General features: G+C 39.7%; 1 protein-coding gene across 1 annotated transcript in view; it reads left to right on the top strand.

Annotated features, from left to right (window-relative positions):
* The window catches only part of citb (citron rho-interacting serine/threonine kinase b), a gene marked incomplete at both ends in the record, with an annotated part of 34,986 nt that continues 21,912 nt past the window's right edge, over positions 1–13,074 (top strand). The window contains 13 exons of the mRNA XM_079466751.1: positions 1–144; positions 218–337; positions 4,484–4,654; positions 4,732–4,785; positions 5,010–5,063; positions 5,250–5,390; positions 6,167–6,292; positions 7,333–7,428; positions 7,585–7,701; positions 8,529–8,638; positions 10,835–11,009; positions 11,496–11,693; positions 11,992–12,045. Of these exons, the coding sequence (XP_079322877.1) occupies positions 1–144; positions 218–337; positions 4,484–4,654; positions 4,732–4,785; positions 5,010–5,063; positions 5,250–5,390; positions 6,167–6,292; positions 7,333–7,428; positions 7,585–7,701; positions 8,529–8,638; positions 10,835–11,009; positions 11,496–11,693; positions 11,992–12,045 (1,560 nt within the window). The remainder of the gene's footprint in view (positions 145–217; positions 338–4,483; positions 4,655–4,731; positions 4,786–5,009; positions 5,064–5,249; positions 5,391–6,166; positions 6,293–7,332; positions 7,429–7,584; positions 7,702–8,528; positions 8,639–10,834; positions 11,010–11,495; positions 11,694–11,991; positions 12,046–13,074) is intronic.

Raw genomic sequence — 13,074 nt, 5'->3', positions numbered from 1 at the left:
ATGGAGCAGGAGATATCTAAAGTGCAGCGTAAGATGTCTGATCTGGAGTCGGTTCTGCAGCAGAAGGACGTGGAGCTCAAGGCTTCAGAAACCCAAAGGACCGTCTTAGAACAAGACCTGGCCACTTACATCACCGAGTGCACTGTGGGTTCTGCATGTTGCGTGTGTTATACAAGAGATGTCTGAACATGATTCAGTTTAAACTTGTGTGTCTCAGAGTCTGAAGCGCAGTCTGGAGCAGGCTCGCATGGAGGTCTCGCAAGAAGATGACAAAGCTCTCCAGCTCCTGCACAACATACGAGAACAGAGCAACAAACTGCAGGAAATTAAAGAGCAGGTGGGAAATCAGATCCGTTCTTCAGTTCGTCCTTTTCATGAAACATATTGTTCAAATGAAGCCAGTGAGGATGTCAACGCGTGGCCGGCCCAAGCCTTTACCAAAACTCCCGCCTCCTTTCATTTGATTGGCCTCGTCACTTTTTTTGACATTGCAATGTTGTCAGTAATTTTACACATTTTGACACACACCACAGAAAAAATATGTGGGTACGGCCCTACGTGCTTAAAGGGAGGTTTGTAGTGAATATATCACTGAAAAGCTGACATATCATGTTCTCTTTGGGGCCCACTAGTGGTGGCGAGGCCCTAAGCAGCCGTTTGGTTCGCTTATATGGATGGCCGGCTCTGTGTCAACTTAAATAAGAGATTATATTTGAATAAGAATTCTACAGTTAAAGGACCATAATGTGTTTTTTTAGCAGCGGCTAGAGGTGAGGTTGTGAATTGCAATCAACAAGTCATTTCACCCCTCCTTTACAAACCTCTACGGTGGCTTAGAGAGGACTTGAGATGTCGTCAAGTTTTCGCTTCTTTGCCGGAGGATATATTGTATTTACGAAGCGCTCTGTAGAGCAGATTGTCCGTTTAGGGCTACTATAGAAACCACAAAATACCCGCGGTGTATGTAGATAAAAATAGCTCATTCTAAGATAATAAAAACATAACGCTTCATTATGTAAAGTCTTTACACCTCTGAACGTAATGCATATTATATTGCATATCTATATAATACAATCATATAAATATTAAGTGTAAGTATTTTAAGTATATTATTTTACATATATAAAATCTTTAGTATACTTTACTTTAGTAGTATTTCTAGTATTTACTATAGCAGCCTGTAGTAAACTGTCGTATAACGTAGTACTCAATATTCTACAGTAAACTATAGTGTTCTGTAGTATTACATAGTAATTTAATCTTGAAATTATAGTATAGTAAGTATTTTCTTTAATACGATTTCGTTTTTCAGAAAAGTATTTTGATTTAGGAATGTTTTTATTTTTTGTACTGAAAAACCAGATACAAATACTAAGAAATGTATTTTTGCTGTGTTTGCATCCTGATCTGGAAAAGATAAAGCTTTATTAGTTTAGTCTTGTGTTCTCTGCAGTGGTTGTGTTTCTCTGACATTAAAGTGTTCATAACAAACACAGCAAGTTAATAACAACTACATCTCCGTGTTCCTCTGTGTGTGTTTTGTGCTTCATTAAAGTACGTGTAGATGTTTGACCCAGAAAGCATCTTGTGACAAATGTGTATTTACATTTCGGGGTATGAGTGAGCATTTCTCCATCACTTACTGCTCAGACATCTGCTCAGAATAGCTGTGATGATAGAGCTCACGGTATGAGTGCAACTAACCACAGAAAGAGTTTCTGACACGATGGACACTTATAGTCGTGTGTGTAGAGGTGGAGAATGTAAGACTAAAGTTAGAAATGTAAAAGACAGAATAAACGCAAAAACAGCTCGCTGCGTCTCCCCCGGAGCCAGGCACCATCGCACTGCCGTTGCCATGGAGACAAAAATGGTACCTAGGAGTGAAGGGTGTTGCAGATGTCTGGAAATGCTGGTCATGACGAGCCGGCAGAGAGTTCGAATTAGCAGCAATGAGACTTGAAATGTACCGTTTACTTTTCATTTGATCCATTCTTCTGCTCTCAAACTCATCCGCGGAAACTTTTTAGTTCTGTCACGTTCTATAAGGAAAACAAGGAGGATGTAACAAAAAACTGAAAGATTATGTCGAGCATCCCAAGATTTTTTCAATATTAGCAATGAAAGCGTGGATTCACTCGTTATCTTCAGTGAACTACTGCAGATGGGTTTTAATTTCAGCCCTATTTTTGCATTTTTATGTCTGATGTTATTTGTAGGGGAGAACAATTGGTCTGTTATAGAGAATTAACCGTCACATTAGAGGAGTGCTGACTCACCACCAGGTGGTTTTTTTACATGACATTTTCCATTGAGGAGATAATTTCACAAAATGTCAAGCGCCTCTTTTCTATTATTTCTGTCGACTGCAATTATCAATTTGATAACGCCAATGTTAAATAAAAAAAAATATATATTCTCTTCATTGTTTGTGTTTGCTTTGTACGCTTCACCGTTTGTTAGCGGACAGCTTAAAGGAACAGTTCACCCAAAAATGAAAATTCTGTCATCTTATACTCACTCTTGAGTCCAAATAGGCAAACATTTGATGAACACAGAGAAAGATATTTGCAAGAATGCTTGTAACCAAACCAGAACTCCAGAACTGTTTGCTGTCCTACATTCTTCCAAATATCTTCTTTTTTGTTCAACAGAACCAACACATATATAAAGACATTTTTCCTACTATGGAAGTCAATGGAGGCCAATACTGTTTTATTCTTCCAAATATATTTCTCTGTGTTCATCAGAACAAAGACATTTTTGCAGATTTCTAACAACTCAAGGGTGAGTAAATGATGACAAACATTTCATTTTTTGGGTGAACTGTGCCTTTAATATTACTAGGAGGTAAAGTTGTGGGAGGCAAATATGGATATCTGTGATGTGGTGTGTCATAAAAATAGGTCTAGAATTGTTGCGTAAAATAAGGTCAGAAGATATTTTTCAAAATTATTATATTAAAGTAATGTAGAGTTCTATGCTTTTACTGTAGGTTTATAATCATGGCTAATGGATTGTAGGCAATCATATGCGACTTAAAAGGTGAACTGTCAAGCGAAGCCTTTGCTTCATTTCATTAGACTAAAAGCCATGTTTATTTGTTTGCATTTGTCTTTTCTTCTGACCATTTACTATCACATTCTTTGGAAAGGCTGTTCAAGAACATTTCTCACTCTTATACCCTTCATGTAACTCAGTTTTCACAGGAGCCTGTCCAACATGATTTAATAAACACGGACAGTTGTTGATTCCGTCCTCTACGCTTGTCCTGTTGAATTTTGTAGCTGTTTTATAATGAAACGCTGTAAGACGTCTTGTTAGGCAGCCGTGGCCGTGCCGGACGTGAAGTGCTTGAGATTTGCGAGCTGTAGCTAATGGCTCATAAAGAGATCGGAGCAGATTTGGACTCAGAATGGCTCGGCTCACTTCATCCACCTACTCATTGACATTTCAGACGCTCAGAACATGTTTTTTCTCTTCACTTCCCTCTCTCTCTCGCTCGCTCTCTTCTGTAGACCGAACATCTCATCTACTTCACACTCTCACCGCTACATTTTGTCTTCTGAGTCGCTTCAGTCTCAAGTGATTCAAACATGTTATATACACTGCTTTGCTTGGTTATTTCTTGGATTGGGTTACATTTCCACCGTCTGAAACCTTTCTTATGGATATAGAGGAATTCAACCCAAAATTCTGTCATCATCCCTGACCTTCTTTAGAACAATCAGTTGACAATCAAGAATCAATCATGTTTGGCACAGTAGACATCATAAACAGCTTTTATGGATTTAAATTAGGGACGCACCGTTATGTACATATTGGCAGATAACCTATGATCCTTCAACATTGGAAGCCGATAACCAATATATTGGCCGATATACACTATCTAGATATTAATACAACATTTCCTAAGACTGAAACAAAAGGCTTTTATATTAAAACATTCACATTTATATGAAAACATTGACTGCAGAAAACAAGTTAACCGTTAGTTCTCTTTCCCCTGTTAAATCATATATCAAGCCAAACTTTATACTAGTTAAACATTATTTAAACATCAAACTTTTCTGGTACATTTTTATTCAACAAACAAACGATAGATGTTCTTCCCGAGCAGCCCAAACAAACGTTCTCAATAGCCACGAGTCTAACAGATCTCAAGACAGAAAGCATTCAGACAGCAGTCTGATTTAAACAATATGCTTTTGTTCCTATAATTTACACATTCATAAATACTGTATCTGATCGCGACAGAAAGACAGAACTGTGCTGTATTTTAACTGTGAGCAGCTGAAGAAGTTTGATCAGAGGAAATCATTTATAGGATATAATATATCGGCCTAAATTGTATTATCGGCAGAGACCGATAACATTAAAAATGACCGTTTATCAACCGATATAATACATCATTTATATTTAAGTTAATTTGGTAAACTTTGGAACATCTTTTGTTACTCATGTGCATACGTTTTCTCTGCAGGAGTATCACGCTCAGCTGGAGGAAATGCGTGTGTCTATTCGTCAGCTGGAGGAGAACCTGTCTGCCGCTCGTCGCCGCAGTGACCTGTATGAATCCGAGCTGAAGGAGTCCCGTCACACCAGTGAGGAGCTTAAGCGGAAAGCTGCTGAATACCAGCAGAAGATCCAGAAGGTTCGGCCATCAGTTCTGCTTCACAGTCACTGTTTTCATGACAAACAGGTTTTGTCAATCTTCATCTTGTTTTTCAGGCTAAAGAACAGGGCAAAGCTGAGATGGAAGAACTTCTGGGAAAACTACAGAAGGTACATCTAATTCATACACCTTAAAGGACAATATTGCCTGTTTCAGACAAGGTCAATCCTGCTGAAAAGACAAGCATGCATCGCGTTTAGATGCTAGTGGTCTTGACCGGACATCAAATATAGGTCTGGAGTGTAAAGCTGTTTTGTTAGTCGTTTTGTAAAGTCTGGAAATCAAATTGATTGATGCGGTTCATTTGATGAATGTTTATTTGTTAATGTTGCAGACCAATGCAGAACAACAATCAAAGCTTGAAGAATTCCAGGAGAAACTTGTCAAGGTAAGTAATAAAGACGCAGACCAGAGATCTCTGTAAAGGGGTTTAACTTCAAACAGGAGTTTCTCATCCCCCTGTAGAGATCTCCAGCTTGCAGCTTTACTCTTTCACATTGTGAAATGTCTTGTCTCACACACTGACCGAAGACTCGGGCATAATAACCCATGGCTCCGTCTTCTTGTTCTTCAGGCTGTGAAGGCAAGTACAGAAGCCTCTGATCTCCTGCAGAACGTCCGTCAGGCTAAAGAACATCTGGAGAGAGACCTGGAGCGACTGCAGACCAAAGAAGATTCGACAGACAGTCTGCGCAGACGCTTGCGTGAGACTGAGGTGAGACATAACTGACCTGCTCCTGTGGTTATCCTGCATTGTTTCATGAGCAAACTAACATTTTTCCTGATGTGTTTATTTTCTATAGTTAATGCATAAGAACACGGTTTATTATACCACAGTGTGTTCTACAGTTTATCAATTTACTATCGTTAATGTTATAGGATGCTGTTTACTATTGCCTATTTACTGAAGTATACAGAACAGTACAGTACAGTTTATCCATTTACCATAGTTAATGTTACAGTATACGGCTTACTATAGTAAACACTAAAGTATACTACATTATTTACTACAGTTGATCAATTAACTCAAGTTAATGTTACAGTATACGGCTTACTATAGTAAACACTAAAGTATACTACATTATTTACTACAGTTGATCAATTAACTCAAGTTAATGATACAGTATACGGTTTACTATAGTAAACACTAAAGTATACCACATTATTTACGACAGCTCATCAGTTTTCTACAGTTAATGCTAAAGAATACTGTTTACTATAGTAAATACTAAAACATTTCACAGTATTTACCACAGTTCATCAATGTACTAGAGTTAATGCTTTGTAGTAGAATACAGTTAACTATGGTAAATATTAAAGTATACTACAGTATTTACTACAGTGAATACTGTTTACTATAGTATTTTAGAACGTTTTACTATAGTATTTAGCAAGTTTACTAATCATGTGCCTGAAGCAGAACAGAAATTGCTTTCATGGCGAGGAACAGCAAACTCCATCAATTTTTGTATATTGTGTTTGTTGGAACAGGATGGTAAGAAGACTCTGGAGAACCAGGTGAAAAGGTTGGAGATGGTAGAACGACGAGAGAGTAAACTGAAAGAAGATATTCAGACCAAGTCACAGCAGATCCAACAGATGGCCGACAAAATCATGGTACGACTGAGACGCGAGTGAACGCAGGACCCCTGCTGTATCTCAAACACAACCACACGCACACACACAGACCGACAGACAGGTAAACAGTTGAGTCGTCCAGATCGCTGTTCTTTATAACATGACGTGTCAATGAAATGCAATTTCAACACATCTACAGGAACTACGACACACACAAAAAACCTTTATTGCTAATACGCGTAACAAGTATTAGTCACGATAAACCTCCTCAACCTCTCATGATTATATTAAACACACGCTTTCTGTCTTCACCTGTACGTGTTAGCTTGACATGTGTTCTCCCAGCATGCTCTCTGGCCTGTCGTGACTCCAGAAATGACAGATTGTGAGAGTGGATCATCATTTCTCTCTGGCCATGATCATGCCAAATGAAAATCATCGGTGAGATCTCTGAAATATCTCAGTTGTTTAGATGGCGGTAAAATGAAATGAAGAGCAACTATTACAATTATATTTTACATTTAGTCATTGAGCAGACGCTTTTATCCAAAGCGACTTACAAAGGAGGTAAACAATGGAAGCAATTGGAACAGCACAAGGACAACAAAAAGATCTGCTGCATATGTGATATTTATCCTGAGAAAGAGTCAGAAATCTCACAAATGTGTCCGTCAGAGTTTGAGAAGAGATGTCAATAACGTGTTAAACTGAGCTCAGATTTGTCAAGTCTGCAACCAAAAGTCAATATAAGTGAAGATCTCAATATGATCTCAACAATTTCTCATCAAATCCAGATTATTTGACCTCGACAATCTACATCCATTTACACCTCCAGACTCTTCATGCGTTTCAACGATCACACTCTCATTTGTTTCTGTTTTATTTCTCCTATAATACATTTTAGGCGAAGCATCTGAGATACCTAACTGAGACACAACTGAGTTCTTCTTCTGAGCTATAAATGAGCAACATCTGAGCAATAACAGTTTCCTCTGGGATGTCTCCTCGTAGAAACGTTTTTCTTTATTTGGTGAAGGCGCAGAGATTTGATGGGTTTGTCGTTTGTGGTCTGTTTGCAGGAACTAGAAGAGAACCTGCGTGAAACACAGGCCACAGCGCAGCGTATGGAGACACATCTGGAACAGAAGAAAAAGCTTTATGAAGACAAGATTAAGGTGAAACACACAGTTCAGAAGAGTTTACCTCCATGTCAGAAACTAATATATAATTATGAATCATAGTGACTGAACAATAGATCCTATTTTAAATTTCCCTCTACATTCAGATCCGTAAGGTTCTTTCTGTTTGTTTGTGATGTGTGTGTTTTGTAGGTTTTGGAGAATCAGATGACCGCTGATTTGGCTGAGAAGGAACTGCTGGAGTCCAAACAGTACACATATGAAGAGGAATCTCGAGAGAAAGGCAAAGTGATCGGTGACCAGGCTGCGGTAGGACATCTTTATACAAAACAATTCACCCGAGAAATGTAAATGATGTCTTTTTTTCCTTTATATTCTGTGCATTACAAGAGATGTGATACGGAATAAAAGCACGCAGCGACCAAGGGCTGTTGAAGGGACAGTTCACCCAAAAATGAAAATTCTGTCATGAAATACTCAACGTCAAGTTGCCCCTGAAATGTCAGTTGGAAACATTCTTCCAGATAACTTTCTTTGTGTTCAACCAGACAAAGACATTTATCCAGGTTTGGACAACTAATGGGTGAGTAAGAGAGAGAGAGAGAGAGAGAGAGAGAGATGGATGGAGGGTCAGAAAGAGAGAGAGAGATGGACGGATGGAGAGAGATGACAAAATCTCAATTTTTGGGTGAAACGGACGCAGCAATTCTTTTTCTTTCCTCATCATGTCGTATATCCGAGAGAAACGACCTTTGAAATGAGGGACTTGATTCTCCATTGACAATTGATTGGATCGTTAAAAAGTGAAAGATTTGAACGGCAGTTTGCAATCTGTCAGTCATCGGAGCCCCGCCCAGAAGTGAAAAAAGGTCATTTTGAGAGGGCGATGAGGTTAATGTTTCTGATTAAAGATTACAGGTGCAAATTAGTTTTTTATGAAATAATGATGTGCACGGATCAATTACTTATATGAAAAACTTCAACACTGTGTAAAATAATGACAAACCATTTTTTATTTCATGCTGACTTTGTCAAATTAAAATTATAACAATAAACTTCACTTATTTGATTGAAAAGCATTTGCAATTGATAAATGCTAAGCAGAAAAACATCTCTTCTGAATCTCTTTCACGCAGACCATCAATGCCATGGAGTCGAAAATGACCAACCTGGAGCAGAGAATCACAGAGCTGTCCGAGGCCAACAAACTCGCCGCCAACAGCAGCATTTTCACACAGAAAAACATGTGAGTTTACTGACACGAGATGGTCAGATCTTACTGACAAATGAAACCAAATAAAAGTCTCAAAAGCTTTAGATCTACTCACTGTTAATAACAGAGAGTCTAACAGATAGGAAATATAATGAAATTGGATGAAGTTCCCAAACACTTTACAGTGTTTAATAAGTCCCCAACTTGCTATGTGCTTACAAAAATACAAAACAAAATGTGCTTTAAGGCATAATCTTGTGTTTCTGTTCAGTCAAGCACGAAGGAGAATGTAATACGGATGCGCAGCCTTTAGACTGTGTATACCGTGTGTATACCGTGTGTATACCGCGTGTATACCGCGTGTATACCGTGTGTATACCGTGTGTATACCGTGTGTACGGGACCACAATAGTGTTGCGTTGTGCCGTGCAGGTAGAAGCAGTCACTATACTGTAACCATTTAAAATCGAATGATTTAACGACTTGCACACGAATAAGAGTATAATGTATAATGTAACGCTTTTAATGTAATGTAATGTAACGAAAATTGCTTTTTAAATATTTTTAAAGCGTTATTCTGAAAAGGTGATGCCAGCTTGGAAAACTCATCACATAGTGAATTAATCACGATTGATTAATAAATGAAGTGTATGTCATCAGTCATAAATGAAAAAATACATTTCTTCTCACCAAGGTGACGAGGATCACTCAGTGGCTTTGTGTCAAACTCGAATGCAGTTGCACGTTACGCCGTTTTTGACCAGCGAATGTGCAAATGTGCTTTTGTTCCGTCATCACTAAAATGCAGATATACATCGCCGTTTTAATCAACAGGTAACAACGTTGTTGTAGCTATACGGCTGCTGTTTTCCTGTAGTAAAATACATGTGGCCAAAATCTCATTTACAAAAGATGAAATGCAGCTGTGTGCACATGCAGGTTAAGTGCAGGTAAATGCAAAGCCTCTCTCCGGTCCCAAATGTCTCACACCTCAAATACATAAAAATGAACATTTTAGACATAATGATTCTTGCGTAAAGCAAACTGTACTTGTTCAAACGACCAGATTTTTATTTAATGACAACATTACCCTTGCAAGACGTTCAGCTGCTGTGGAATGAACTGCAAATCAGTCAAGATAGAGGAGGTGGAAGCGTATCCAACAAGATTTGATCACAAGCTCTTTTTAACCGTTCATTGGCAAAATATTTGTAAAACAGGCACACAGACGTGAAGGGTGACAAATAGCATCGATTTAATGGAAAAAAACACCATACAAGGGCACTTTTAGGGCAAAAGGGCACGTGGTCGAGCCTTATCTGTGCACGTGCCTGATTTTGATTATGATTGTTTTTAACATTTAAATATTGACCATTGGTGTGTGTTGTCATAGTGCTGTGTTCAGTGTTATATAAAAGGGTTGTTATATAACGCCCACTTTGCTCTGTGGTAAATAACAAGCGATAAAGTTTTTACTTGGCAGAATTTTTAAATAAAGCTCTGCTTTTGATGTTAACACTGTGATACACTTGGACGCACATTTTATATATTGTATGTTCAAATAAAAGCTAATATTCAAGGGTGCCATCCAAGTTCTGTGTTGGCGCTGGCTGGCAACTTCTTAAGAAAGAATTAAAAGGGATTGGCATGTTTGTTGGGCAGCCCTTTTTTTACTGTGGTATTCTGATATGACCAGTGTACATGGTGTCACCATTGTGCTTTCTATATTGTTTTTTATCACTTATTCGAAAACGATATTCTCTTCTTCATTTTTTAGGTTTAAGCATGAGGTTAATCAAATATAAAATCCAAATCATGGTTATCTTGACATAATATTTCATATTTCATTTTTTGTTGTAGTGAAATCATGGTAAATGTTTTTTATGGCATTGTTATTTTGTTATAGCTACGTTGAGTCGAAGCGCATAGTAAAACATTTTGGATCAATGGGCTCAATCTGTTAACTAATACACATTTATATACTGTGTGTATATATATATATATAATTAATGTCATTAGAAGCAACTCATGAAGATCTTTGGGTTCATGTGAAAAATACAGAACTGTGTGTTATATTAAGAAGCTGGACTGAGTTGACATGTTCTGTGTGCGAGACAGTTAATCCGAACAAAAAATGTACAGTAAAAGAAGTCACAAGAAAACAAACGCTTGAGGAACACCAGCCTTCTTCGTGTGCACATGTGTGTTCTTGATGTTTGTGTTCTTCAGGAAAGCTCAAGAGGAGATGATCTCTGAGCTCAGACAGCAGAAGTTTTATCTAGAATCTCAGGCTGGTAAACTGGAGGCCCAGAATGCAAAACTGGAGGAACATCTGGAGAAGCTGACGCAACAAGAACAGACGAACAAGAGCAGAGTTCAAGAGCTGGAGGCCAGAATCAGAGAGGTGATGATGGGATCAAACCAATCGATATAATCGCATATACACAATGTTATTAATGAGACATATTCATGTTTGATTTTTAGTTATGAGCATTAAACTGAACTGGGCGAGATGACTTGAGGTACCGGATGTGGGTTTTAGTGATCAGAATATATCGTACTATAGTATTCCAGAGAGCCATGGAATACTTAAATAAGTTGCTTTGTGTATTACAGTATGCCCCGGTTTCACAGACAAGGCCTAAGACTAGTCCCCAGACTACAAAAAATAACTTGGCCTGACAGATCTTAAAATAAACCAGAGTCATTGTTTGGTCTCAAGATGCACATCAGTTCCGTTTTTTGTTCAGTACTGGATTTCACTGTAAATAAGGTGACTTAAATAGCCTAAATTCTTGAAGAAATAGTTCTGGCTTACACTAAGCCATATGAAACAGTGCCTATGTATTTTATTTATATAAGAAAATAAATATTATATGATCGTTCACAGATGGGTCTTGAGCACGAGGAACAGAAGCTGGAGATCAAGAGGCAGGTGTCCGAGCTGACGCTGTCCCTTCAGGAGAGAGAGTCTCAGATCAGCAGTCTGCAGGCGGCACGCCGCGTCCTCGAAACTCAACTACAGCAGGCCAGGACTGAGCTGGAGGAGACCACCGCAGAGGCCGAGGAGGAGATCACGGTGCTCCGGGTGAGGAGGAAAGCATACCACGCTCAGCTTCATTCAGCCCTCGATATGTTCAGTATCATGTCATGCTCATGTCCTTCAGTCATACAGAACAATCCTGTGTTTTTCTGTCGGTGGTCCATTGTGTTTCTCATCCTCACAGCGCAGTAAACATCTTCCCACGTCTGTTCTCATGCATGACATCACACCTGTCATAACGCTTCAACACGGCTCATGTGCACTTCACTACTTTCTGCACTAGTCTGCCAGAGTGCACGCTTTTGCAAATATGCCGATTTTCACTCTTATTTCTTTTTTCAAGGCCCATCGAGATGAAATCCAGCGCAAGTTTGACGTCCTGAGAGACAGCTGTGCGGTACGCAAAACAGATTCTCTGTACATTTGAAAATCATCTCACCCACCCAGTGCGGAAAGATTATTCATGTAAGATGAGAGTGAGTGAGTGAGTGAGTGAGTGAGTGAGTGAGTGAGTGAGTGAGTGAGTGAGTGAGTGAGTGAGTGAGTGAGTGAGTGAGGGAGGGAGTGAGAGAGAGAAAGAGAGTGAGTGAGTGAGTGAGTGAGTGAGGGAGGGAGGGAGGGAGGGAGAGAAAGAGAGTGAGTGAGTGAGTGAGTGAGTGAATGAGTGAGGGAGGGAGAGTGAGGGAGAGTGAGGGAGGGAGTGAGTGAGAGAAAGAGAGTGAGTGAGTGAGTGAGTGAGTGAGTGAGTAGGTGAGTGAGGGAGTGAGGGAGTGAGTGAGTGAGTGAATGAGAGAAAGAGAGTGAGTGAGTGAGTGAGTGAGTGAGTGAGTGAGTGAGTGAGTGAGTGAATGAGTGAGTGAGGGAGGGAGAGTGAGGGAGGGAGTGAGTGAGAGAAAGAGAGTGAGTGAGTGAGTGAGTGAGTGAGTGAGTGAGTGAGTGAGTGAGTGAGGGAGGGAGAGTGAGGGAGGGAGTGAGTGAGAGAAAGAGAGTGAGTGAGTGAGTGAGTGAGTGAGTGAGTGAGTGAGTAGGTGAGTGAGGGAGTGAGTGAGTGAGTGAATGAGAGAAAGAGAGTGAGTGAGTGAGTGAGTGAGTGAGTGAGTGAGTGAGTGAGGAGAGAAAGAGAGTGAGTGAGTGAGTGAGTGAGTGAGGGAGTGAGGGAGTGAGAGTGAGTGAGAGTGAGAGTGAGTGAGTGAGTGAGTGAGTGAGTGAGTGAGTGAGGGAGTGAGTGAGGAGAGAAAGAGAGTGAGTGAGTGAGTGAGTGAGTGAGTGAGGGAGTGAGTGAGGAGAGAAAGAGAGTGAGTGAGTGAGTGAGTGAGTGAGTGAGTGAGTGAGTGAGAGTGAGTGAGTGAGTGAGTGAGTGAGTGAGTGAGTGAGTGAGTGAGTGAGGGAGGGAGGGGAGGGAGGGAGGGAGGGAGGGAGGGAGGGA

This window comes from Barbatula barbatula (genome assembly GCF_947034865.1).
Source record: "Barbatula barbatula genome assembly, chromosome: 11".
Classification (NCBI taxonomy): Eukaryota; Metazoa; Chordata; class Actinopteri; order Cypriniformes; family Nemacheilidae; genus Barbatula; species Barbatula barbatula.
The sequence above is the reverse complement of the archived record's forward strand: the minus strand, read 5'-3'. Positions and strand labels throughout refer to the sequence as shown.